Source organism: Desmodus rotundus, chromosome 9 (genome assembly GCF_022682495.2).
Source record: "Desmodus rotundus isolate HL8 chromosome 9, HLdesRot8A.1, whole genome shotgun sequence".
NCBI lineage: Eukaryota > Metazoa > Chordata > Mammalia > Chiroptera > Phyllostomidae > Desmodus > Desmodus rotundus.
Window position 1 is genome coordinate 6,357,840 of NC_071395.1, and position 27,101 is coordinate 6,384,940.

At 36.6% G+C, this 27,101-nt stretch overlaps 1 protein-coding gene across 4 annotated transcripts in view; it reads left to right on the forward strand.

The window, feature by feature from the left end:
• The first annotated feature begins 35 nt into the window (after window positions 1–35).
• The window catches only part of ABHD18 (abhydrolase domain containing 18), a 32,630-nt gene continuing 5,564 nt past the window's right edge, over window positions 36–27,101 (forward strand). Inside the window, exons 1-12 of one of the 4 annotated variants that reach the window (XM_053910364.2) lie at window positions 37–228; window positions 5,550–5,658; window positions 6,740–6,824; window positions 9,303–9,403; window positions 12,244–12,322; window positions 12,424–12,508; window positions 14,114–14,141; window positions 15,055–15,065; window positions 17,985–18,133; window positions 20,848–20,937; window positions 21,811–21,912; window positions 25,993–26,371. In XM_053910364.2, the coding sequence (XP_053766339.1) occupies window positions 5,567–5,658; window positions 6,740–6,824; window positions 9,303–9,403; window positions 12,244–12,322; window positions 12,424–12,508; window positions 14,114–14,141; window positions 15,055–15,065; window positions 17,985–18,133; window positions 20,848–20,937; window positions 21,811–21,912; window positions 25,993–26,371 (1,201 nt within the window). In that variant the 5' untranslated portion in view covers window positions 37–228; window positions 5,550–5,566. Of the gene's footprint in view, window positions 229–5,549; window positions 5,659–6,739; window positions 6,825–9,302; window positions 9,404–12,243; window positions 12,323–12,423; window positions 12,509–12,599; window positions 14,142–15,054; window positions 15,066–17,984; window positions 18,134–20,847; window positions 20,938–21,810; window positions 21,913–25,992; window positions 26,372–27,101 lie in introns of those variants that run through there. The other 3 variants (XM_053910360.2, XM_045202550.2, XM_053910361.2) reach the window with 3 other exon arrangements.

Below are 27,101 nucleotides of genomic sequence, written 5' to 3' on the forward strand. Positions count from 1 at the left end.
ACAGTGTCTAGGAGAGCGGGGGCGGGCTTAGGGGCGTGCCCAAACGGGCACCCCGCCCAGGTTCTTGGGTTTCCTTGGGCTCCTATCTCGGACACGAGCTTCTACATTCCTGGAAAGGCTGCTGTGCCCACGGTGGGAGGTCGGACTGAAGGAGGGTTCCGGGAGGCACGGCCGCGGCGGTGCTGGGCAACTCGGCCGGCTGTACCGCAGGCACCCGCCGACCGGCCGGTGAGTAAGTCGCGGGTGCGGGCGGCGCTCCCCGAGCCTCTCGACGCGCCGCGTACGTGCCATTTGTCAGGGACTGGGGTCACACGGCCGCGGGCTGGAGACCCAGGGGGCTGGCGTGCGGGGCTAGGCCGGTGTCCGGGGCGCTGTCTGGCCGGCCCGGGTGAGGTGGGTTGGTGCGCTGTCCTTTAGCCTCCTAGAAGGTGGAAGTGGCTGAGCGCTCTTTTTCTTGGCTAACTACAAAGGCAGCGCACCTGCAGTGCCTAGTTAGGGCCTGGATGGAGCCCTGAAGATGGGGTCCAGCCCCTGTTAATCTCCTGATCCCTAAATCCGTACCCCACCGCCGCCTGCGCGGACTGGGGTCTTCCTCAAAGCCTGCTGCTGTAACCTGGGGTTAGAAAGGCACAGCAAAAAAAAAAAAAAAAAAAGAAAAAGAAAAAGAAAAGGCACAGCAGCAGCTTGGCAATGGCCTGCTCTTTTCATCACAAGAAAAATGACATTTTTAAAAAATATGTTCTGGGCGCCCCCTCACCCCTCGCCCCAGTATATCTTGATGCTGTGTCTTTCCTGGTGTTTACATATTAACACCTTGCCCTTGCAAGTAGGCTTGTGAGCTAATTGGTAGTTGTGGTCATGTGTGTCAATTACTGTGTTGTTAGCACTGTTATAGTACATTCTCATGTGATTTCATTTGATCACAGCTGTCCTATGCCACTTTTCTATTTTACACAGAAGTAAGGTCCAGAGAAGTTAGTAACTTATCCAGAGCCACTCGGTGTGGTAGCGGCAGAGCTGGACCCAAATTCAGTTCTTTTCGATCCATATTTCTGAGCACTTACCTTATGCCGGGCCCTGTGCTAGTAATACGTTGCGTGGTGTGTGCCATCAGTTCTGGTCTTTGTCTTATCTGTGACCTTTGCTTATTCTATCAGACACATTCCGCTGGTGAATAGTGAAACTTGACAAGAACTGACATTTTGTACTTGGATTCAGTCTTGCAAAAATAGCTCACAAAGACAGGTCAGATTCCTGATTGGTTCCAAAAAAGTACATAGGTTAAAAAAATTATGTTTTTGCTGTTATGTTGCTTTACTGTACTGTCAGCTTCTTTTTTAATCCCTGGAGTCTTACAGTGTATGGCGTGTGTGTGTGTGTGTGTGTGTGTGTGTGTTTACAAAGGGATTTTTAACCTGTATTGCACCAAGAGAAATGGTTGTTGCTCATTGAATGAATACTTACAGAGTTGCCTCATTTCATCCCTATAACAATCCTTGGAGTAGGGTTGTCTCAAACACACAAGGAATTTGAAAGCATGGAGATTAAATAATATACTTAGGGTTACACAGCTAATAAGCAGCTAATAAGCAACAGAGGTAGAACCCAAGAAATAGAGGACTTCTGACTGTAAAGCCTGTACTTTTCACCACCAGCCATTCTGCAAAAAGAATGTGAAGAATCTTTTCCATTATCTCTTAAATTATATCAGAACAGGTATAAAATCAATGATATATAAGCGAAATAATTTGCTATTTTGTATCCGGGCGGGTATTATTCCCCTTTTATAGTTTAAGGTGGCTTACTCAAGGTCACATAGCTAGTGGAAGAACCCAGGCCTTCTGACAGTACTATTTTCCATTGCTGCCTCCAAGTGATGACTTTGGATCACAAAACCACGTGGAATGGAGCGCACGTAAACCTGGTGAAATCTAATCTGTGTATTGTACCAATTTTTTTTAAATGCAAGAAGAAATAATTTCCTAGGAACACACATAGCACCCAAACAAGGTAACCACTTTTAGAAACCTTTTTAAAAATGTATTTTTAAAAGCCCATGGAAAAGAGGAGCTAAGTTTGAAAAGAGATTAGATTATTTGCTGAATGTTTCCCATAGGATCTGAGACAACCCACCCAGTGGGTTTCCTTAGATGACTGCCTAAAATAGACATTCACCCCTCTAAACAAATGAACAAATAAACTGCCAATTTTCCTACTCTTCTCCTGTATAAGACTGAAACAATTAAATTTGTTGAGGTAGGCTAGTAGATTTTAATAGTGGATATCTGGGGTACCTAGACTCTTTTTTTGCTACTTAAACTTATATTGAAAATAAATAATTTAAAAGTAAAGATAAGATAAAATTAGGTCTCTATTTTTGTAGAGTAAAATTGTACATGGTGGTCTTTTTCTAAAAACTCATGTATGATTTTGAGATATGTATCAACTATATGAAGATAAAAAGTCCAGAAAAAATTAGGGTTGCATTGTTTAAATGCTTAAGTACCAAAGTGATAGGAGATAAAAGTACTAGATGGTGTAGGAACTGCTGAGTGCCACTAGCAATAGAGCTCATTTTTAGGAAAGACTTTTCATTCTTTGGCACTGTGCAAGAATTTCTATTTTTGTTTCACCTGCTTTTTCCCTGTCTCATTGGCTCTCTAAATGTATAGGCAACAGGTATGTTGGTCTGTCTTAATAATACTTCAAAAGTGGGTCCTGTTTCTGTGGAAGCTCACTAGTGTCAGACTAGCCTGATGCAGGGCCTTTGAGGACCTGGTGTGGCTCCAGATGGTGCCTCCTAAGGTAAATTGGAGTTTTCTTTACCCTGGGCTTGGATTATTATCTCTTCATGGTGGCACTGGATAGCAGCTAGCCCTGCCCAGAAAGATCTACATATTTAGAGCGTCCCAGAAAACCTGGTCTTTATACATTATTCTTAGCACTGAAATGGTATTTAAGAAGATCTGTGGAAGTGAAGTGTGTATTTGATTTGCTTTCTGTTCCTCTTGGTCAGTTGTTTGCTGGCATGTAAATACAGCAAGGGATGTGCTGGCTCGTGATTTGGACCGCTGAGTCTGATGACCTATATTACATGGAACTAAAGTGATTGGGAAAGCCTTTCTAGTATAGGGATGAAAGTTAGAAATGACTAAACAATTTTCTAGTAGTTTACAAAACATTTGAAGAGTTCCTTGTTCTCAGGTTCTTTCCTATTCCCCTTATAACCTCCTACTTTTAAGTTTGTCTTACTTGTTTTTATCCCTTACCAACCTAGATGAATATTGTCTAGAAAAATGGGGTGTATCACCACCAGTTTAGTACTTCTTACTGTAAAATATAAGTGTCGCAATTTGCAGGGTTTTTTTTTTTAACACTAATGTGGAATCTGCTTATTGCCATTGATGCTGTGGATGTTGCAAAGGAAGACATTGGCCCCCTTCCTTTTCCTGACACTGTAGAGAAAATAAGTGGCCTATAGTACTTCCAAAAGACAATGAAGTCCTGTATTCTAATGACATGCCACTGTTCTACTGCAGTTTAGTAAATGTACACAAAATGTATCAGTGATATTTTTTAACAATTCCAGGATGACTCAAGGAGTGAAATAATTAAAAGCTCCATTCATGTTTCAGAATTCTTAACTTATGCTATATAAACCCTCCTGAATAGAGTTACATACCTGAATTTGTTTTTTGAAAAAGGGGGGGTTGGCCCCCTAATTGCAATGTGGAGCACTCATACATAATTTTGGTAGTTGGGTAAAGAGTAAACTGTTCCCTTTTCACCCAGCACGCTTCAGTTCAACTCTGGCACTGACCACTACCAGATCACTCTACAGGAGGTAGTGCAGATCCCACAAGCTAAGGGCTCAGTCCTCCAGGGTCCATTACTTCTGATACCAGCCATGCTCTGACTTGGCTACAAATTTGGGGGTTCCTGTGTCTCCTGTGGATTGATAATTTGCTGGAACACTCAAAGAACTCAGGGAACCACTATGCATATGATTACAGCTTTATTACAAAGGATACAACTTAGGAGTTCACTACACTTTGTTGTAGTTGTTGCTGTTTAAGTAAAAATTTTTAAAAAGTGAAGTATAACTTAAAAGTGTACAAGTCATAAGTATAACTTGGTTCATTTTCACAAAATGAACAACCCGTGTTTTATATGATAAGGATTACAGTTAAAGGTGCTAGCAAGGAGCAGGAAAGGCCACATTTTTAAAAAATGAAAAATTTTACGGTCTTCAGAGATTAATCAGACAGGTAGAAGATATGCAGACACAAAAGGGAGTTGTGAAAAAAATGTAACATGCTGAAATAATGTAGGGGGCTCTGGAGAACTTGCAAGCTACATATGTACCCTGACTGGGAATCAAACCCGCAAGCCTTTGGTGCAGGGGACAGCGCTCCAACCAACCGAGCCACCCTGCCGGGGCAATAGATAAGTATTCTTAAAGCTCACTGATGGAAGTGCAAGTTTCCATTTTTCATTTTTTGATTAGAATAAACCCTGAACCTGAATCAGGTTTTTCCCCCAAATCAAAACTACACCATTCAATTTGAAAAGACAGAGGTAAATATTAAAAAACAAAACAAACAAAAACTTTGAAACTACTTGGGAAAGGTGGATAAGTGGTGCACAGGCAGTAGCACTGATTAATCATCACATTTCCTGCACTGGAGTGTAACAGTGTTTACAGTAGTTAGGTCTCGAGCTGTGTGCCTGGGACCCAGTCTCAGTTCTGCCTCCCAGGTGCTGTATGACCGTAGGTAAATCACCTATCCTCTCTGTGCCTCCGTTTCCTCATCTAAAGGTAAAATTGATCCTTTACAAAGTTGTTGGAGGGTTTAAATGAGAATGTGTGTAGTTTTCTGAATGGTTCCTGGCAAGTAAGACAGTACTGTATAACTGTTAGCCACTACATTTTTGTTTGTTCTTTTTCTTTTTTTTCTTCTAGCCATTACTATTATTATCCAACAAATATTGAGTGTTTCTGTCAGTCACTGTGCTGAGGATGGGAAGGTCCTGCCCTCGAGGAATTCACAGTTTAATGAAGCTGAGGGCTCTATTTCATCTTGTCTCCTTTCATCCCAGTTCTTCTATTCTGTATCTCATGTCTTATTTCCAAAGGAATAAATTCAGGGTTCATAATTCAATCTCAATATTTAATTATTCTTCCCAGCTTCATTGACATATGATTGATATATACCATTGTATTAGTTTAAGGTATGTAAAATGATGATTTCATTCATATATATATATATATATATATATATAGTGAAATGATTACTACAGTAAGTTTAGTTAAACTAAACTTGAAACTTTTCTTTGTGATGAGTACTATTAGGATCTATAAGATAAATAAGTGCTGGGGATGTAATTTGTAACATGGTCACTATAATTAGTGGTACTGTATTATATATTTAAAAGTTGCTAAGAGAGTGGATCAATCTTTAATTTTTACCTGATATTTAAAGAGAAGGTTAGAAAACCGACCTGCATAAAATAAAATATTTTAAAGTAATTTCAATTCTATTTCATAGATGCCTGTTTACTACTGATGGGTGTGAGCAAGTTAGATGTTCTATACCGGAGACTTCTCCTCACAAAACTTTTTATCAGAGGATGGGGAAGGCCAGAGGATCTTAAAAGGTAAGCATTTTTTCTGAATGCTTGTTCTGACTTTGTTTTAGTAAACTTTTAAACTTTTATTTCAGCCGTGGCCGGGTATCTCGGTTAGAGTGTTGTTCCAATACATCAGGGTTGGAGGTTTGATCCCCAGGCAGGGCACATACAAGAATCAATGAATATGCAAACAAGTGGAACAATAAATAAGTGTTTTTCTCTCTTTTTCTTTCCCCTTCCCCCTCTCTCTCTTCCTCTCTGACTTTCCCTTCCTCTCTGTCTCTCTCAAATCAATTTTTAAAAAGAACAAAAATAAATAAAATTTTATTTCACTTTTAAAGTCCTTTGCTTATATATATACAGTGATTGGAAAATTAAACATTTAACTATATAAAAAATGAAATTATTTCTTTTTCTCTCTTTACTTATTTCTCTTATTTTAACCCATATAAATTGAACTATTTAAAAAGTAATTTGGTTGTAAAAAAAATAAAGAGCTCTTAGAAACACAAACTAGAGTTTTAACTTTAAAATTTTTTTAAAATGATTTTATTTATTTATTTTTAGAGAGAGGGGAAGGGAGGGAGAAAGAGGAGAGAAACATCAGTGTGAGGTTGCCTCTTGGGTGCCCCCTACTGGGGACCTGGCCTACTACCCAGGCATGTGTCCTAACTGGGAATGGAACCTACCACCCTTTGGTTCACAGGCTGGCACCCAATCCACTGAGTCACACCAGCCAGGACCTTAACTTTAATAATTTTTAAGTTGATTACAGTTTCCAGGGACTGAGCATTCTTGGGTAATTCGAATTTGTAATGACTAAAAAGCTGGGATATACTGTAGCTCATGGGAATATCTGGACTTAAGAATATAAATTTTTAAATCCTGTGCCTTTAATTTTGAGTCTCTGAATGATGATATTTCTCATATTTTTTTCTGAGATAAAATATCCAGCTTTCAAAAAGTCAAGAGACTAGTATTTTCTTTGATGACTAAAACCAAATTTTAACCTGTTTTATGAACTGGATTTGCTAATTTTTACTCATATTCATTAGTCTCAACATATGGCTGTACTGAATTTTTTCCTTTTTTCCCCTTACCATAACAGACTCTTTGAATTCAGAAAGATAATTGGAAATCGAGAAAAATGTCAGAATCTGGTTTCAAGTGATTACCCAGTATATATCGATAAGGTATGCAAAAAAAATAAATGCAATTATAGAAATTCTGGTTTAACATACATATGTGGCAAGAATAGATTGAATATTAAGAGTGTAATAACAGTAAACATTAAAACATGAGTACGGTATAGATTTTTCATTTAATATTTTTAAAATGCTATATGTGTTCTAACAGGATGCTTATAATAGCTATATTCATTTATATCTGGGAACATATACTTGCCTAAATATAAGAGAGAAAACATTTAGTGCTGGATCTTTTTGAGCCTCATTTTTTATCTTTAAGTTTGTGAGGGTTATAGTAAATTATTCAACATTTCAGAAGAAGTGGAAGTAACACAGGGAAGTACTCTAGTTGGAGAATTACTACATGAGAAATTATTAGTAAAAATAACTTAAATAAAGTCAAGAAATGGCATGGGGTTTAGTTAATTGCTGAGAAAATGGTAGAAAGAAAAATACTATAAAATTAGAGCAGATGAGAAAATATACAGCAGGTCTTTGAATAATGTCATTTTGTAATAATGTTATGAGATTGTAGGAACTTAACTCTTGTTTATATCAATTAGCCTGTGGTAAAAGTGGTTTCCTTATACATTGTTTTGCTTAAAGTCACAGAACCTATCTACGACATTAAGTGAGGGCCTACTGTATTTGAAATGGTTTTGCTTTTAAGCAACCACATGCTTTTCTATAAAATCTTTCTAGGTTTATGTACTTGGATACTACTGGGGAAGTGTCACAAGTGGGCGGGCTTCACATCCCTCACTGCCCTCAGCCAGAGTAGCTCTACTTTCATCTCTTTTATATACTGAATATGTTTAGAAGATTTTAGTTTTTATATCTGGCTTATTTCACTTAGCAAAGTTTCATGATTCATTGAAGCATATACCAATATTTAATTTTTTTTATGGCTGAATCATATGTATATATGACATTTTACTTATCTATTTATCATTTGATGGACATTTGAGATGTTTCTGCTTTGTTGACTATTATGAATAATAATGTATGAATAATCTTGTACAAATGTTTTTCGTGGATATATGCTTTTAATTCTTTGGATATATATTTGGATATATAATTTAGATATATTTTTAGATATATAATTCTTTGGATATATATTGAGGCATGAAGTTGTTGGCTGATATGGTAACTCTGTTGAACCTTTTAATGAATGGCAGCTGTTTTTCCAAAGTGCACCACTTTACATTCTTGCTAGCATTGTTTAGTGGTTCTAATTTCTCCACATTCTCATTAATTTTGTACATCTCCTGGCTGTCCTAATGTGTGTAAAGTGTATTTTTTGGTGTGGTTTTGTTATGTTTTTCCCTACTGACCAGTGCTGAGCATTTTATATGCTTATTGGCCATTGTGTATCTTTTGGGGGGAAATATTTTTGAAATACCAGGCCTGTTTTTAATTGGGTTATTCGTCTTTTTACCAATGAGTTGTAGCTTGCTTACTTTTTAAATCTATATTATGTATGGCTCTAAAATTACTTTGTTTTCTTACCAAGTTCCCAATCATCTCAACACAGTTTGAGATCATTGGGAACTTGGTAAGATCCCAGTTTAAGGAAGACCTTAAAAGTTTCCCTTTACATTAGTTTGTACTGCGTCCTTTAACAAATAATTTGTTTTTCCAGAATACATAAGAAGAAAACTTTAAAGCTATACTTGCAGGCACAATGATGACTAAAATGTAAAGATTTCTTGGATTAAATTTTCATATTACACACATCTTAGATCTTCTTACCATTTTCAAAAAATGCAGTACAATCCCAATTAAAACATTAAATTTAACTTTAGACCTTAGGTCCATAAACACTCCTAAAATAATTTGGGATGAGCCATTACAGTACTATCAGATCAGGAATACCTGGAAAAGAAGAATAATAAGTAAAAACTGGTTCAGTCATATATCAATGGGTATTATAAACCTGCAGCATAATCAACACAGCATGATATTGGTTCAGAAGTAAAGAGCTAGTAAGAGCTCACAAAGGATTGAAAATAATATATCAAAATTTATGAAAAATTAATTCAGAGTAAACTAGCATTTTATGTCACTTGCAAAAAATGTGGATTATTTAATAAATGAAGTTGTCACAAAGGATACATACTAGGCCTTGGAAAAGTTTTTAATTGAATGGAAATTTTTTATAGAAAAACACCTATCTGCCCTGGCTGGTGTGGCTCAGTGGATTGAGTGCTGGCCTATGAACCAAAAGGTCCCGGGTTCAGTTCCCAGTCAGGTTATATGCCTGGGTTGTGGGCCAGGTCCCTCCCTGGTTGAGGGCATGTGAGAGGCAACCGATCAATGTATCTCTCACACGTCAATATTTCTCTCCCTCTCTTTCTCCTTCCCTTCCTCTCTTTAAAAAATAAAATAAAATCTTTTTTTAAAAAAGAAGGAAAAACATGTATCTACTGTAGGCAAAGATATCTGAGTTTACATGTGTACATCTTGGTTTTGCTGTTCTTCCAGATTGAAGAGCAGTCAGACTGTAAGATCCTGGATGGACACTTTGTCTCCCCTATGGCCCACTATGTGCCTGATATCATGCCAATTGAATCTGTCATTGCAAGGTAAGAATTTTTATTCAGAGTTAAAGTACTAATTTGTTTACATCCATTGAAATTATAAAAAATATCAGTGCCATGTTATTTGAAATTACTTAGCATTAATTACAACAATTATTTAGCATTATTCCCATTAAACATGGGGGGGGAGGGAGATTGAAATATAGGGCTTTGGTAAGAAGATTTTTAAAAATAACTTGAGACAAATGAAAATGAAAATAGAACACACCAAAGCTTATGGAATGTAGCAAAAGCAGTTCTAAGACCAAAGGTCATAGGGATAAACACCCAAATTAAGAAAAAAGAAAGATTTCAAGTAAACAACCTAAGTTTACACCCCAAGAAAATAGAAAAAGAACAACAAACTAAGCCCAAAGTTAGTAGAAGAGAGGAAATAGTATAGATCACAGCAGAAATAAATGAAATAAAGACCATAAATGTAATATAGAAGATCAGTGAAACTAAGAGCTGGCTTTTTGAAAAGACAAAGGAGACAAACTTTTAGCCAGACTTGCCAAGAAAAGAAAGAGAAAAAGACAAATACCATATAATCTCATTTATATGTGGAGTCTTAAAAAAAAAATGACCTCAAACTCATAGGTAGAACAGACTGGCAGTTGACAGAGGTGGGGTATGGGGAGGTTGGCCAAATGGGTGAAGGTGGTCAAAATGTACATACTTTCAGGTATAAAATAAGTCTTTGGGGTGTAATATAAACAGCATGGTGGGCTATAGTTAATAATTCTGTATTATATTTTTGAACATTGCTAAGAAAGTAATTGTTAGCCCTGGCTCATGTAGCTCAGTAGATTGAGTGTGGGCTGTGATCCAAAGGATCGCCGGTTCGATTCCCAGTCAGGGCACATGCCTGGGTTATGGGCCTGGGGGCCACGTGAGAAACAACCACACACTGTTGTTTCTCACCCTGTCTTCCTCCCTGCCTTCCCCACTCTCTAAAAATAAATAAAATCTTTTTAAAAAGGTATTTCTTAAAAGTTCTCATTAAGAAAAAAGAGAACAAGAAAAAAATTTTATAACTATGTGTGTTGATAAATGTTAACTAGACTTGTGATCATATTATAATATACACATATATTGAATCATTATGTTGTACTCCTGAAATCAATAATATCTTAAATGTCAATTATGTTTTTAAAAAAAAGATTTTAAAAGCTGGAAATGGGAAGCCAAAGATCTACATACAAAGGGGGACCCACAAAAACCCTGAATTTATTTATTAAAAAATTGTGTATTTATTCTTATATGTTTGAACTTCAGTCACCTTCAAAGTACTCAATACACCTGTCAAGACATTTTTCTCCGCTGCTCAAAACAGTTTTCAAACTTATCAATTTTGATGCCTTTTAGTGCTTGTGCCAGTTTTGGTTTCACCTCTTCCATGTTTGCAAAACATTTCCTTTGAGGACTTTTTTTATCTGGGGAAACAAAAAAAAGTCACTTGGGGTGAGATTGCATGAATGGGTAGGGTGGGGCACAGGTGTCATGCCATTTAGGTCAAAAACTGCCTAACACTCAATGTGGTGTGGGCAGGTATGCTCATAAATCACCCATCATGAAATGGGCAATAGTATTGAAAAGTCTTCAGAAAAATTTACTGAAGCCAAATGCAGCCTCTCACCACAATGCCAGCTGGTTCACTGATACAGATGGGTACCTAGAACACTCACCTAGCAGGGGAAGCCTAGAGTACAAGGGGCGCACCCTCCAGAAGACATTCTGGGGTTTTGGGGGGGGTTCCCCCCGTAGATACTTCCTGGGTGCTTCATTGTGCCTTCTCTCTGCTTTATGACCCCATGCCCATGTCATTTTTCTGTGGTTAGGCTATCTTTCTCTGTTTCTCATGCAGTCAACAAGAAAACAGCTACCACAATGCCACAGAGCTCTAGTTAGTGTCTGTCTTAACTCCAGATTACCAAAAGAACAAATCTTGTCACCCTGATTTGGCCTATACTTGGCCCAGCGATTTGTGGTCAAGGGGCTCGCTCACATGTCCTGTACCTGTCCATCATGTGAATGAGTACAGGCCGTGCAAGAAGACAATGTAATTTGAGCAAAACTTATCAGTGAGCCTGTACTAGATGTGTGGTCAGTTATTACTATAACAAAAAATTCCTGTTAACTTAAGGCTATTCTCTAATAATGAAGTCTCTAAATCCATTGCCATGGGACAAAAGGAAAGTACAAATAACTGCTTTATGTAGAAAACATTTTTTAATGTTTTCGTTTCTCCAAAATCTTCAAAATATCAAGAAGTGGCATAGTGCTAAGAGTGCAAAATGAAGGAGAGTTGTTAATATTGATAGTTTTCACTATGAGATTGAAAATTAAGAGTTTGTTCCCATGAGCACAAAACAGAAATAATTACTGAAACCATCCTAAATGTAATTGTCTACGTTCCAGTCAACAGCTTATTGACAATAGATCACTAGTGATATTGTCCTTTGCCCAAGCAAAGTAAGCTCAGAATGGCAGTTCTTATAGTCTGAGAATGCAGCCACCTAGGAATTATGTTTTCTAAGAATAAGTCATATACACTGATGTCTCTCCCGTAAGGAAATTTCATTATGTATTTAAAAAGTTGTGGTATTGAATAAGGTAAAAAATCATGACAATAAGTTCTGTGTTTATGTTGTCATTGAATACATAAAGCAAATTTATCTTTTTTGCTTTTAGGCAAACGGTTTAATTAGTCAATTACAATTTTAATATAAAAAATCTGAAGATATTTTCTCCCAAATAATTTAATTATGAAATGTTTAAAAATTGAAAGTTTGTATTCAAAGCCTTTTAAATACAATTCACTGATGTGTTTTTATTTTAAATAGGTTCCAATTTATTGTGCCTAAAGAATGGAAGAGCAAATACAGACCCGTGTGCATTCATCTTGCTGGAACAGGGGATCACGTAAGCCTTGCTTATAACATCCAGTCCTATCTTGTCAGCATCCTCTCCTTAGCAGGTGTGGCTGCTAGAGCCTCTAAGTGTGCCATCTTTTCTTTCCTCAGTATTACTGGAGGCGACGGACCCTGATGGCTCGTCCTATGATTAAAGAGGCCGGAATGGCTTCTTTGTTATTAGAAAACCCTTATTATATCCTTTTGCGATACATAGAAGTCTTTTATTTATTTATAGATTTAGTCATCAAAAGGAATGACAGAAAGTAGCCAACTTTTCTCTGTCAATTGAATTTAGTCATCAGTTGAGAAAATACTTAAGTGAAAAATTATTTCATGCTTTTTAAAAACCAAAGTAAAGATGGTGCTTCTATTGTATTATATAATAAAGGTAAATTGTACTTCTGTTTCCTGTGAGACTTACACTGCATTTTAATATTGGTAAGTCAAATGTTTGCTATTAAGAAAACCCTCATGTTTTAAATGCTTTACGGTTAAGTATCAGTGGAGGTTTAGAACAGTTCTTAACTTGATTTTCAAGATGACGTCAGACTGTGCCCAGAAGAAGAAATGAAACTGATGCACAGATAATAAAGAAATGCTCAACATTGCTGGTAATAAGAGAAATGTAAAGCAACAATTAAGAAAGATTTACAAACAAAACAGTAATTACAAGGTTTTTGTGAAATGGGCACTCTCATTACTGATGACTGTGAATATCATCAGCCCAACCCTTTGGGAAAGCATTTTTACCATATTGCATCAAGAGCCTTAAAGAATTTCATTTCCCTTGACAGACTGATTTTCATTCTGGGAAATTTATTCTAAGGATAAAATACTAAGAAAAGAGAAAAATGATAGAAAAATAAAAGATATCTATGTAGCTTTATTTATAATAGTAAAATATTAGAATAGCTTGAATGTCCAATAGTAGCAACATGGTGGAGAAAACTGTTGGGAAATATGTTGAGAAAACATAATATTGGAATACTGTGAGATTGGTTGTATCATGGTTATTGCTCTACTGCCTACTACCTGTATAACCTTGAACTTGTTACTTAACCTTTTAGTACATCATTTTTTTTTGTTGGTAATGGGAATAATCTCTTAGATTTTTTTCTGAGTATTAAATAGTTAATATTGTCTGGAACATTGCCTGGTAAATATTGTGTTCAGTAAATTTTAACAGATAGTTATTAAAAAGTTTACATCAATGTATTTATGTACATGTATACAAAAAGCCTAAAAATAGAAAGTCTATTAAAAAAAAACTGTGCCAAAGAAAAAATACTGGAAGGAAATACACTGAGATGTTAATAGAATTGTCTGTAAATAAAGTAATTTTTTTTTCTAATAAGCCTTTCTGTATTGCCTAGGTTTTCTTTTTTTTTTAATTTTTATGAGTTTATTTGAGCCAAACTAATGACATATGCTGGGCAGCAAGGTCTCAAGTGCTTTCTTCTAGGTTTTCTATCGTAAATATATAAATAAGAAAAATTAACAAACTTAAGTTGAAACTTAAAACTAAATACTAGTTGTGAATATGCTAAAAACATTGAATTGTACATTTCAAATCAGTAAAACGTGTGGTATGTGGTACTGCCTCAGTAAAACTCTAAAAAAGGAGAACAGTTATTGATTTGAGGCACCCGAGAACTTCTAAACAGCAGATTTGAGGTAACTAGAAAATAGTTATTTCAGTATTAACTTCTTTTCAACTTTAATTATTTTAAGTAATGTGTTCTGGTACACAGAGTATATTTAATTATTTTAAAACTTTCTCTTTGACCCACATTCTCAAATGGCTGCAGGAAACCCAAGGACCAAATGTAAGTGTATGTCACCTTCATTTTTGCAGTTTTTATTCTGAATTTTCAGCAGCGTTAAAATTTTTAGTAGTCTTTGGTTAACCATTTCTAAGTTTAATCTCCAAATGTTATTAGGAGGAAGTTCTGTTATAAAACTATAGTAGAAATGTTAACTTAAATTTTTACTTTAAGCTTTTAGTATTTTAAGTGATTGCCGGGTGTGGAGGGTTTGGAGAAGTTTAGGAGGGTACAGAGCGGTAAACGGTGATGGAAGGAGACTTGACTTGTGGCGGTGAACACGCAATACAGTGAACAGATGATGTGTTGTAGGATTGTGCACCTGAAACTGGTATAATTTTGTTCACCAGTGTCACCCCAATACAATCACTAAAAAGGAAAAAGGAAATTAATGTAAAGTACATTAAAATAAAGTACATTTACTTTGTGAAATTCTTTTTATTCTTACAGTGCATAACATAGGTAAATCTGAAGATAAACTTTCTCTTCCTGGTCTTTTAAAATGATGAATATTAAAGGCAGTTGGGTTTTTTTTTGTATTTTTATAATCTATATTATGTTTAGTTTTGAGTCATTCCAGAAATATTTGACCCTAGTCACTGGGAAGGCAGCAAAAAAAAAAATGGTCCTTACTTTAGTAGAAGTTATATTGTAGTATGGGAGATCAAAATACATAAGATAATTTTAGATACTTAGCAATGCCATGAAGAAGATAAAGAGTAATAGAGCGTGGGTGTAGGGCTGAGCAGTATTAGCTGTGAAGATGTGATGTAATGAGAAGAAGCCGTCAGGGCAGAGACCTGGAGGAAGGTCAGCTCAGAGAAGGAAGAGGAGGTGAAAAGCCTGTGTGAGCACAGGCTGGGAGAGCAGAGCAGGATGAGATCAGAAAGGTCGGCTAGGGCTGGACTGGGAACAGCCCCATTAGAGTTTTACTGTAAGTGCAGTGGGGAGCCTTTGGAGTATTTTAACCACTGGAATGATCGTATTTATGTTTTTAAAGGCTTATTTTTGCTTACTGGGACAAGAGTAGCAGCAGAGAAATCAAATAGGAATTTATTACTACAATATGCTGAAAAAAGAAAAAAAGCAACTTTAAGGTGGTAAAAGTGGAGATGCAAAAAAATTCTGATGGATTTGAGATACATAATTTAGAAGTTGAAATGATAAGACTTGTTGATAAACTGGATATTGTAGGTAGCAAATCAGAAGTTCTGACTCGAACATATCTGTGATGTCTGTTGGGCCTGCAAGTGGAGAAGTCACGTAGGGACTTGGAAGGTGGTAGAAAAGTAGGTTTAGAAGTCACACGTCTGTGTAGTCAGAAAAAGGGTCATGAAAGTGGGGCGTGGTAGAGGCAAACCTATATCCTGTGATTAGATTTAGAATGAACTTTATGAAAACTTGTGAAAAATTAAGTCCAGGCTGAATGGTTCAAGAATTCTTACTCTTAAACCAGACTAGGTGTGTCACTTTCACCCTGTCTGTAGGTGTTTAAAAACCGAAAAGAGTTGATTGTGTTGTACTGAAAGGCAGAAAATTGTTTAATAGAAACATTCACCCTGGCTGGTGTGGCTCAGTGGGTTGAGTTGAACGCCAGCCTGCAAACAGAAAGGTTGCTGGTTCGATCTCCAGTCACAGCCCATGCCTGGGTTGCGGGCCAGGTCCCTGGTTCGGGGGCGTGCAAGAGGCAACCGATTGTTTTTCTCCCTATCTTTCTCCATCCCTTCTCTTCTCTCTAAAAATGAATAAATAAAATATATTTTTTTATTTTTAAGAAAAACATTCATGACTTGGGCTTTATATATACATAGGTTGGAATTGTAACTTGCCACTTACTAATTGTATCACCTTGGCGTAAGTATCAGTCACCTCATTTGTAAGGTGGGAAACCATGTAATTTCTCCAATGCAGAATTGTGAGAATTAGGTTTATAAAATATCCTGTCATGTATTATGTACCCAGGAAATACAATAATGCTCCAATGTATTTGATTTTTCTCAAATAATTTGTAAGAAATGGGTTGCAATTTAAATAATAATAAAGTTCTCTTTTTAAATTTCTTAACCCAATTTTCGTCAAAAGTGGTTATATAATTTGAGACTGGGTTTATAGTTATAGATAACCATTGTCCCAGAACCTCACATCAGTATCTTCTGTATAAAAGTGCGAACTGAGGTGGGCCTGAGAAGTAGAAAATTGGAATGAGGATAGGAAACAAAGAAAAGGATAAATGGGTTCTTTTCTGATGAAGCATGAGTTGACTTTTTTGACATAGGATACCATAGTTTCCATAACGAGAAGGCCTGCTTTATGGACAGGACAATGGGCGTAAGCTTCTGGGGGCCAGAATTCTGTTTTTAACAACTTGGCATTCCTGTGTCATGCAGTTCTCTACATATAATTATTCTACCTAAGTATATAATGAATAACTACTGATAAAATGAATTTTTACGCACTTTGACCTAAAATGAAACTTTGTGCACTTTCACCCGCTGGCCAATTATGTGTGTCTTTATATGAATTAAGTTTTTTTTTACTAGTAATCTTGGAGAGAAAGAGATGGGGGTGGAGGTTGGGGGTTGAGACTGAGAGAGAAAAACATCAATTTGTTCCACTTCTTTATCCATTCATTGGTTGCTTCTTGTATGTGCCCTGACCGGGGATAGAACCTGCAACCTTGGTGTATTGGGATGATGCTCTAACTGCACTACTTGGCCAGGGCTATATGAACTGTTTTGAAAAACAGATTCTAACCTGGTCATTTTAGTAATACAATAATATTGTTTTTATCTCCATGTGCAAGTGGTTCTGGAATCTAAAAGTATTTAAGTACTTCTTATAAGGAAATGTATTTTCATATAAACTCAGTTCCTAAGAACAAAAAAATTAAGTTAAATTGGTCTTTTTAAAAATTAATCAAAACATGTATTTTTATAAAAATTTATTTTTCCAGTAATTTATTATAAATTGTGTATTTTGCAGAAACAAGCATCATAAGATTTTGGTAATACATGAAACTAGTATTAGATTAAATTCTTTCACATTGCTTTGTTTTTTAATGTTATACTTCAAGTTCTATTGTAATAAGTTTTTTCTAAGGGGGGACAACTATAAATTTGTTTTTCCTTATATTTATGTCAGTCATGGAAATTAAAGTAAAAATTGGCAGCGTAGAAATACTATTTTCCCATTCAACATTTTACGTTTTTAAGTGCCATTGAATAAATAAACTATTCTTTTTTCTGAACTTCATAATAGTTAAATAGATGAAATTTAATAAAGATTACATGCTATAGAGCATATATAACATGTTTAAAAATATGTTTTAGGTGAGCTCAGTTGGTTAGCGCTTCATCCCAATATGACAAGGTTGTCGGTTTGATGTTGCACTCTCTCTCTCCTTCTCCCTTTCCTTCTCTCTCTCTTTCTAGAAATCAATGAGTAAATTAAAAAAAATAAGTTTTGTGATTATCATGTAGAAATATATTAGCAGTACTTTTTAAAAAAACATTTTATTTTTCAGAGGGGAAGGGACGAAGAAAGAGAGGGAGAGAATCATTGATATGTGATTATCTCTGCCACGCCTCGAACTGAGTGCTTGGCCCACAACCCAGGTATGTGCCCTGACTGGGAATCGAACCAGCAACCCTTGGGTTTGCAGGCCAGCACTCAGTCCACTGAGCCACACCAGCCAGGGCAGCAGCACTTTAACTACATCAACTCAGTCCATTATTTTACTTAGCTATTTGGTCCTTTAAAAGAAAAACATGAATTCTGGCTGCCTGTTTTAAATTTGCAGATATTAAAATGTAAATGCATAAAATAAATAATTTTCTTTTTTGTTTTGTGAGGCTAGAAGGTCCAGCTTAAAAAACGTGTCTGACCTATTTGTGATGGGAGGAGCTCTTGTTTTAGAGTCTGCAGCTCTCCTGCACTGGCTAGAGAGAGAGGGCTATGGACCTCTAGGAATGACCGGAATATCCATGGGAGGACATGTAAGTCTTTCATTTCAACTGGTATTTACTTGTGATTGTGTTTATGAGATCTAGGGAATCTATAATTATTTTCAAAATTCATGTATGTATAGAATTAATTTTAGTTTTGGTGAAAACAGAAACAGATTAAACTTCCATTCCAACTATAAAGTAATGATTTTTTTTTTTTTTATGATTTATGTAGATACTGATTGTGCTTACCCCACAGTTACATCTCAGGTATTGAATTTAATACTTTATTAAAAGTAGATTATAAAACTTAACTCAAGTTTAAAGTATAAATGTCTTATATTGATAAAAATAGCTAATTTGGAAAATACTTTTCATTCACCTCTTATCTCTGTTCCCAGTACCACAAACCTATTTTACCTTTATCTTATAGAGTGTACTAAAATGGCCTTCTAATTGGTTTCCCTCTCTGTATTCTTTTCTTTTAATCTTTCTCTTAACAGTTTTTCTCCACACCCTAGTCACCTTAGTCTGATCTCAGCTCTGTCCTACTTAAAACCTGCCAAAGGCTTGCTGTTGCACTAGCTGTAACTGTGCCAGGTGCTGGCATCCTTCTAGTGCCCCTCTATGCCCTTTCACCTAGTTGAGTAACAGCTTGCTCTCTGGTTCCATTTTAGAGCTTACTTCCTATGAGAAGCTCTCCCTGACTCCCAACCTTACTCCACGCTATACTTCATCTCCCATTAGTGCTTTTATTCATTTATTCAGCAGTCTGTTTTCTCCGTGAAGCAGTCAGTTCAGTGAAGATCAGGAATATGCTCTGGTTCATTATCTGGATGTGTCAGTCATTCAGTGCATTAAAAATATGTGGTCTGTCCAGAAGGTACCCAGCCATATAATATGAAAAATAGAGACATTTATTAAAAGAATATACAACACACAAGAAACATTGTACATAGGACAGTGATGCCTCAGTCCCTCTCAAAGTAGTCACCTTGGGACCTCACACAGTTCTCCCAGTTGACATCAACTTTTCCCCGTCATATTTTCCTGAATCTTGACTACCTGAAATCTCTTCCCTTTCAAAGGTTATTTTAGTTTTTGGAAAAGCCAGAAGTCTCAGGGTGCCAAATATGAGCTGTAGCGGGGCTGAGTCACCTGAGTGACTTGATGTTTTGCCAAAAAACTGCACGAGGCGTGATGCATGAGTGGGTACATTGTCATGATAAAGCTGCCAATCACATAGCTGCGGCCTTCTGAATCCTCAGAAGAGCTTCTATGGAGGAATGTCCAAGCTTGATGCAAAATTTGATGTACATTTGTTGCTATACTCACTCAGTCATTTTGAATGCTGCAGCCACACAGTACACATGTTCATTCAATGCTGTCTACCACCCCCACTGACTAGTACAGTAACGTTATCATTGTTCACACATGCACATTCCAGTCCACTCGCCTTGGCTGCCGGGTTACATTAATGTCACACAAACCATTCTTGTTATATTAACAATGGTTGGACTGTCTCTGGATAGACCTTCTACGTATTGTTTGCTCTAAGTCAGTTGAATTATAAAATTAAGTTCAAAAACTTACTCAAATTCAAAGCAGTTGCCAAAGAGTGAATCTGGTAAAATTAGCTTCAAGAACTTACCCAAATTCAGAACAACTACCAGACAGTGAATGTGAAGGGTGGTAAAGGATATATTTTCCTACCTAGTCCTGTTTCCATTGTTATAACCTAGGTTGGAGCCTTCTAATTTCACTTGGACTACTGCCTCTTAACTAGTTTTCCCACCCAAATCTCATCCTCGTTAGTCAACTACTATCACTTTAGCTTTCTTGAATCACTTCTTTGACAATGCCACTCCTTTCCTCAGACCTCTTTGTTAATTCCCCATTATCTGTAGAACAAAGGAACTTCTAATCTGATCTGATTGATCTTTCTAGCACGGCCTGTCTGACCCCACTGGCCACATGGGCATTATTGACCAGCCAAGCTTAAGTACAGGGTTGGGCAAAAGAAAGTTTACTCGTGAGTACGTTAAACACAGTTCATTCTTGTGTTATTATTTATTATTGTATTATTTTCCATACGAACAACTGTAAACCTGCTTTTTTGCCCAACCCTGTCCCGTACCAGACACACTCTGTGCTTTCTCACCATCTTGCCTTTGATCATGCTGTCTATTTTATGTGGAAAACAAGACCCCATCTTTCATTTTCCCCAGAAGACGGCCATTTCATGAAGCCGCCTGTGATTCTGTTAGCCAAAAATAACTCTTCCCCTCTCTAAACATACACACTACATTATTTTATATCAGTTATATATTCTGCTTTGTAGCTTACCAACTTCTTGGCATCTTTCAATCAACTTCAAGGGTCTGAGATTTTGTAATTGTGATTTTGCTGTACCTGAGAGTCACTTAGGTAATGAGAGTGCTTAGCCGGACGCTCAGCATCTACATCTCCCCGTGTTTGCTCTAAATTTACCCAGTAGAAAGTAGCTCTCTATGAAAGGTCTTCAGGTTACTTAAAATTTTCTGATGTATTTCATTGCTTTGAAAGGGGGAAGTTATGTTGGATTTATGACTTTGGAAGTGTGAAAGGTCTCTAAACATTCTCATAGTGCTTAGAGACTTTGTGTTCATGTCTTATCTCACCAAGTACCTACTACACAAAGTGCTTGTTAATATTAAGTATTCTTTATTGTAATATATAAAAGTTTAAACAGATGCTCTCTAACTGACTGTGTTAACATATTACAGATGGCTTCCTTAGCAGTATCTAACTGGCCTAAGCCCATGCCATTGATTCCGTGTCTGTCTTGGTCCACAGCATCTGGTGTCTTCACTACGGTATTTAATTACACTTAATATTTAAAAAAAAAAATTTTATGTAGCGATTATGTGTGTGTGTGTATATATATATATATAGAGAGAGAGAGAAATGTTGATTTGTTCAACATTTGTTCCCTTTATTCATCTATTCATTTGTTGATTCTTGCATGTGCCCTGACCGGGTATCAAACCCAAAACCTTGGCATTTTGAGGCAACACTCTAACCAACTGAGCTACCTGGTCAAGGTGCAGTTAATATTAAATAGCTACTATATGCTCACCCGGACTTGTTTAGGGGGCTCCCAGAACCACTCCCAGGTTTGGTGATTCACTGGAAGGAATCACAGGACTCAGCATGTGATTGTAGTCATGACTAAGACTCATTACAGCAAACGGGTACTATCCAATGTCAGCAAAGGAAAGGCACCTAGGGCGAAGTCTGGAGAACACCAGGAGGGAGCGTTCAATGGAGTCCTACAGGACTGGTTTGATTCCTACAGCTGTGAGTGTTGACAGTATATGCAAAGAGTTGTCCACTAGTACAGCTCGCTTGAGCCTAGAAGTCCAGGGTTTTTATCATGTAGGTACCCTCTGCCTAGCCTGTTCCAAAATTCCAGAGGGAAAGCAGGTGCTTAGCAGAAACTACACTGTTTGCACAAGCAGTTGAAGTGCAGAGACATACTTTATCATGTAGGAAGTTTCACATGAGGGGAAAGAACTGTTTACCAGTCGTGTTCCCAGACTCTAGTCCAGGGCCAGCCTTGTAAGTAGGCCTTTCTAAGGACAGGAAACCTCAAGCCTATGTTAACTCTTTTCTGCACAGTAATAATAAATTTTGGGGGCAAAATGGTGTATGGTGTGATTTGATCTTAATTTAGTTTGTTATTTTAGGGTGTACTGAGCAAATCGATTAATTGGAGGGAGCTGGAAAAGCAGTATTATACACAGACAGTTTATGAGGAAGAAATTATTCACATGCTTGAATATTGTGGAGTAAGTATTTTTAATTTCTACATAATGTCAGGGAAAGGTTGATGGTTTAATGATTCCAATGTTTAAAAAGAATTGAAAACTTTTTAAAAAGCAGTACTACTTTTTACTTTTAAAAATTTGTTATTTTAAAATAAAATACAGATATAAAAATAAAATTAAAAAATACAGATAACAGGAAATCATGCAAAGCAATTGTATGGCTTACTACCTTTATTAAATAGCAAATGCATTTATAATAGGTTAAGAGTAGAACGTGACCACCCCACCCAGGAACCACTTCCATGTCCTGATCAAAAGGCCTTCCTCCTCCCTACTATTAGTTATTGTTCTGATTTTATAGTATTTACTTCCTTCTTTCTTTAAAATAATTGATTGTCCACATGTACATGTTTATTCTAATACAGTTGTCCCAGTTTTTCCCCCTTTGCCCTCCTCTGCCCAGCCCACCTGCCCCTCGCTCCCACAGTCAGTTTCTACCCCGTTGTCCATGTCCCTGGGTCATTCATACAGGTTCTTTGAACCCTTCCCCTTCTTTCCACCATTCCCCCTCTTCCCCTCCCCTCTGGCAGCTGTCAGTCTGTTCCCTGTTTCCACGTCTCTGGCTGTCTTTGGCTTGTTAGTTTATTTTGTTCATTAGATTCATTTTATTAGTGAGATCATATGGTATTTGTCTTTCAGTCTGTAAGTTCCCTTCCATCCCTGCCTTTCCCTTAAAATTTTTCTATCGAAGAACGTGGGCTCTTTATCTGTAGAGTTTCTGATAGATAGAATTTTTCTGATTATTCTCATGATACAGTTTAGCATCTCCCTCTGTACTCTGTATTGCCTGCAAATTGGCAACTAGGTCTAGAGGCTTGATAAAACTCAGTTTTTACTTCCTTGGAAAGAGTCTGGGAAGCAGGTATTATCTTATCCGGTTGTCTCTTTTTTGTGGAGTAAGCCTCCATTGATGCTTTAATGCCTATGTCAGTTAATTTGTTGAGGGTTGCAAAACACTGGTTTCCTAATTGTCATTGGTTTGTTTGAATATTTTTTAAAAAGGTACTTCTCTTATCTATTATGTGGTTACCTATTAGTTCAGTTCATATGGGAAAGGCAGGGTAAATGCTTGATTCTGTCCCTTAATTGGCCCATTTTCAGGAATTGGTTCCCTGTTACTCTCCTAAGATGACCAATTCTTTTCATGAATTTTAAAATGTTGCATTATTACTTTGAAAGGTACTGAGAATCTTGGAAAATCTAAGAAAGAAAAAGGATCTTTCTACTATCAATGAGGAATTTTATTTATAATTACATCACTATTATAAAGTAGATCTACGTTGCATAACCTCAAAGGATAGTTAATTACTTGCCTATAGAACTCTGTTACAAAACAGCTGTACCTACTACTTAGTTCCTTGTTATCCACGCATATAATCAGAAAGATACCCGTATTTGAGAGCTTATGAGAACACTTTTAACATGCATTTTTATAAGGGAGGTTCATAAATTTTGGTCATGTGAAATGGAAATGTATCCTCTTTTTTTAACTTTTTTAAAGATTTCCTTCCTTCCTCCCTCCCTCCCTTCCTTCCTTCCTCCCCCCCTTCCTTCCTTCCTCCCCCCCCCCTCTCTCTCTCTCCTTCTTTCTTTCTTTCTTTCTTAAGAGAGAGGGGAGGGAGGGAGAAAGAGAGTAAGAGAGACATTGATGTGCATGAGAAACATGGATCCGTTGGCTCTCACACCCCCCAAATGGGGGGGACCTGGCCCGCAACTCAGGCATGTGCCCTGGCCAGGAATTGAACCAGCAACCGTTCATTTGGCATTCTGACACTCAATCCACAGAGCTACTCCATCCAGGGCAGCAGTCTGTTCTTAACCAGCACTTCTTCCTCTATGCCTCTGACTTGGTGGTTGTACAGAGTCTTTGTTTGTTGAACTAGTTCGGAGTAATGAATATTCAGGAAATGTCAAGATGGCTTCCTTCTTTTTTTGTTTTAAAAATTGCATTTTCCTTATCAAAGGAGTTAAATTTGTTGGTGTACCACTCTAATTCTAGGGTGCTTTGATCTTACATTTTCCAATATTACTAAACTTCTTCATCTCCTCTTTTATATTTCTGTGATCTAGATGGCTTTAGTGACTTGTTCTGTTAACCAGATTGTTGAGGTTTTTTTTCTTTCTTTCAACCAGTTTTTCATTCTTTAATTTTTAAAATAGATTGTATGTCTATATAGTTCAAGTATCAAAAAGTATAAAAAGATATTTGGTAAGATAGATATTATCCTTGTTCCCAGTTTGCCTAGGTCCTATCTCCTTCAACAAATAACCCGCTATATTATTATTTAATATTTGAAGGATTTTTTTCAAACCAATAGAAATATGAATTTTTTTCTCTTTCCATTATTTATGGACTATGCCCAAATATTTCCTTTTTCTTCCTTACTGCTGCATAAGGTATGTTACAGGAATACATGATTTATTAACCATGGTACCCTGTTAGTGGGCATTTTATGTTGTTCCTCATCTTTCACTATTAAAAATTAATACTGGCCCTAGCTGGTGTAGCTCAATGGATGGAGCACCGGCCTGCAAACTAAGAGGCCGCTGGTTTGATTCCCAGTCAGGGCACATGCCTGGGTGGTGGGCCAGGTCCCCAGCTGGCATATGAGAGGCAACTGATCAACAACGTCTCTTGCACCAATGTTTCTCTCCCTCTCTTTCTCCCTCCCTTCCTCTCTGTCTAAAAATAAAATAAATAAAATCTTTAAAAAACCCAACACTGCAATGAGTAACTTTGTACATACATTATTTCGCAAACGTAAATCCCTAGAAATGTTGTCACTGAGTTAAAGGGCATACACATCTGTAATGTGGTTAGATTTTATCTAAGCCTAGTTGTATCAGTTTATGCTGCCAACACATGTGTCTTTTCCCCATAAATTCACAAATGCAGTGTGTTATTAAACTTACAGGGGTTTTTCTTACCCTGATAGTGAATATTGGTATAGTTTTTGTTATATTACTTAATTTTTAGTGAAATTGAATATGTTTATAAGTTTAAAGAGCCATTTCTGTTTTATTTTCTATATAACCTTATATGTATATCCTTTGCTCATTTTTTCTATTGTAATTTTGGGCTTTCTCTTCACTCTAGCATTAATCAAAACAATTAACTCTTTGTCGTATAGGTTGCAAATATATTTTCCCACACTATCAATTTCGTCTTTTGACTTTGCTTTTAGTATTTAACAAAATTTATTTTTATGTAAATTATGTTGTATTATAAACCCTTAAATTTAGTTCAGACTTTTGAGATTTTAATAGGCAATATTTATTCCCTGATCATTTTTAATTCTCCCTAGCTCAACCTGAGAAAGGAATCTGGAGTGTCTATTGTATTACTACCAGGATATACTGATAAGACTATTAGAAGTTCCAGCAGGTCAGGGATTTCCAAAATTTGACAATAAAAACATGAGACAGACTAAATTATACCCTTTACATTACTGTTCAGTAGGAAATATTTAGCAATAAAATATAGATCTTAGTCCTAAGTTAAATTTTGACATCTCTTTTCTCTGTTTCTTTTAATTGTGATAAAGTATATACAACATAAAATGTCCCATTTTAACCGTTTTTAGGTGTGCATTTCAGTGGTATTAGTTACACATATTCATGTTGTTGTGCGACCATCACCTCTCCAGCCTCACCTTCCAGTTGCAGAACTTTTCCTCGTCCTAAACTGAAATTCTGAACCTGTTAAACAATAACTCTCCGCTCATTCCCTGCACCTCCCCGCCCTGGCAACCACCGCCTACTTCCTGTCTCTATGAATTTGACCACCCTGGGTTCCTCATAAAAGTGGAATCATACAGCATTTGTCCTTTTGTGCCTGGTTTATCCATTTAGTTTAATGTCTTCAAAGTTCATCCATGTTTTAGGATGTGTCAGGATTTCATTAATAATCCATTGTATATATACATTTTGTTTTTCCATTTATTCCTTGATTAATATTTTGATTTCTCTTTAACAAGGTGGTTAAATAAAATCGTATTTTATATTAAATGATGTTTTCTTTTTTTTTTTCCATATATTCAGACAGATTCTTTCAAAATGGGACAAGAGTTCATGAAACGTTTTCCTAGCACTGCAGACAAGCTCACTAATCTCAACCTGGTTTCTAGAACTTTAAATTTGGATGTGACAGACAGAGTTGTGTCCTCAAAACCTGCTGAGTGCCATACATCTAGTCAAACATCCTTTAGTGCCGCATCAGATGGACTCTGGTTGCAGGACACTTCTAAGATGGAGTGCTTCCATCAAACTCTTTCAACCAACAAAAGCAGTTTTACAAGTTGTAATCCTCAGTCATACCACCTACTCAGTAAAGAACAAAGAAGAAAGAATCTTCAGAAAGAATCTTTACTCTTTATGAAAGGAGTCATGGATGAATGTACTCATGTAGCAAATTTCTCAGGTATGAATTTTTACATAAAATTGAGAATACTGGATGATGTATAAACTTGTGAAATATTTTAAGGATGTTTTATAACTTAATTTCATATTTTCCAGAGTATATTTATTGTTGGCTCCAGAATGTGTTTTCCCAGATAAAGTGGTTGTTTAAATGTATCATATTTATCAATGAAAATCTAAGACCATTTTTTAATTTTCATTTTTTTAAGATTTTATTTATTTTTTGAGAGGGAAAGGGAGAAAGAGGGAAAGAAACATCATTATATGGTTGCCTCTTGCGCACCCCACACTGGGGACCCGGCCCGCAACCCAGGCGTGTACCCTAGACTGGGAATCAAACCAGCAACCTTTGGTTTGCAGGCTGGCACTAAGTCCACTGAGCCACACTAGCCAGGGCTAAGACCATTTTTTAAAACATTTTATTTATTTATTCTTAGAGAGAGGGGTAAATGGGGAAAAAGAAAGCAAAAGAAACATTGATATGCCAGAGAACATCTATCAGCTGCCTGTCACAGGCCCCCAGCCCAGGGCCTGGCCTGCAACATGGGCATGGGCCCCAATGGGAATCAAACTGGCTACTTTTTGGTTCTTGGGACAACGTCCAACACACTGAGCCACACCAGACCATCTTTTTAATTCATTAAAAACATTGGATTTTGTACCTTGTTTAGCATATTTATCTCATTGTATTAGAGATGATTATTATATATTATGGTATACTATATTTGATT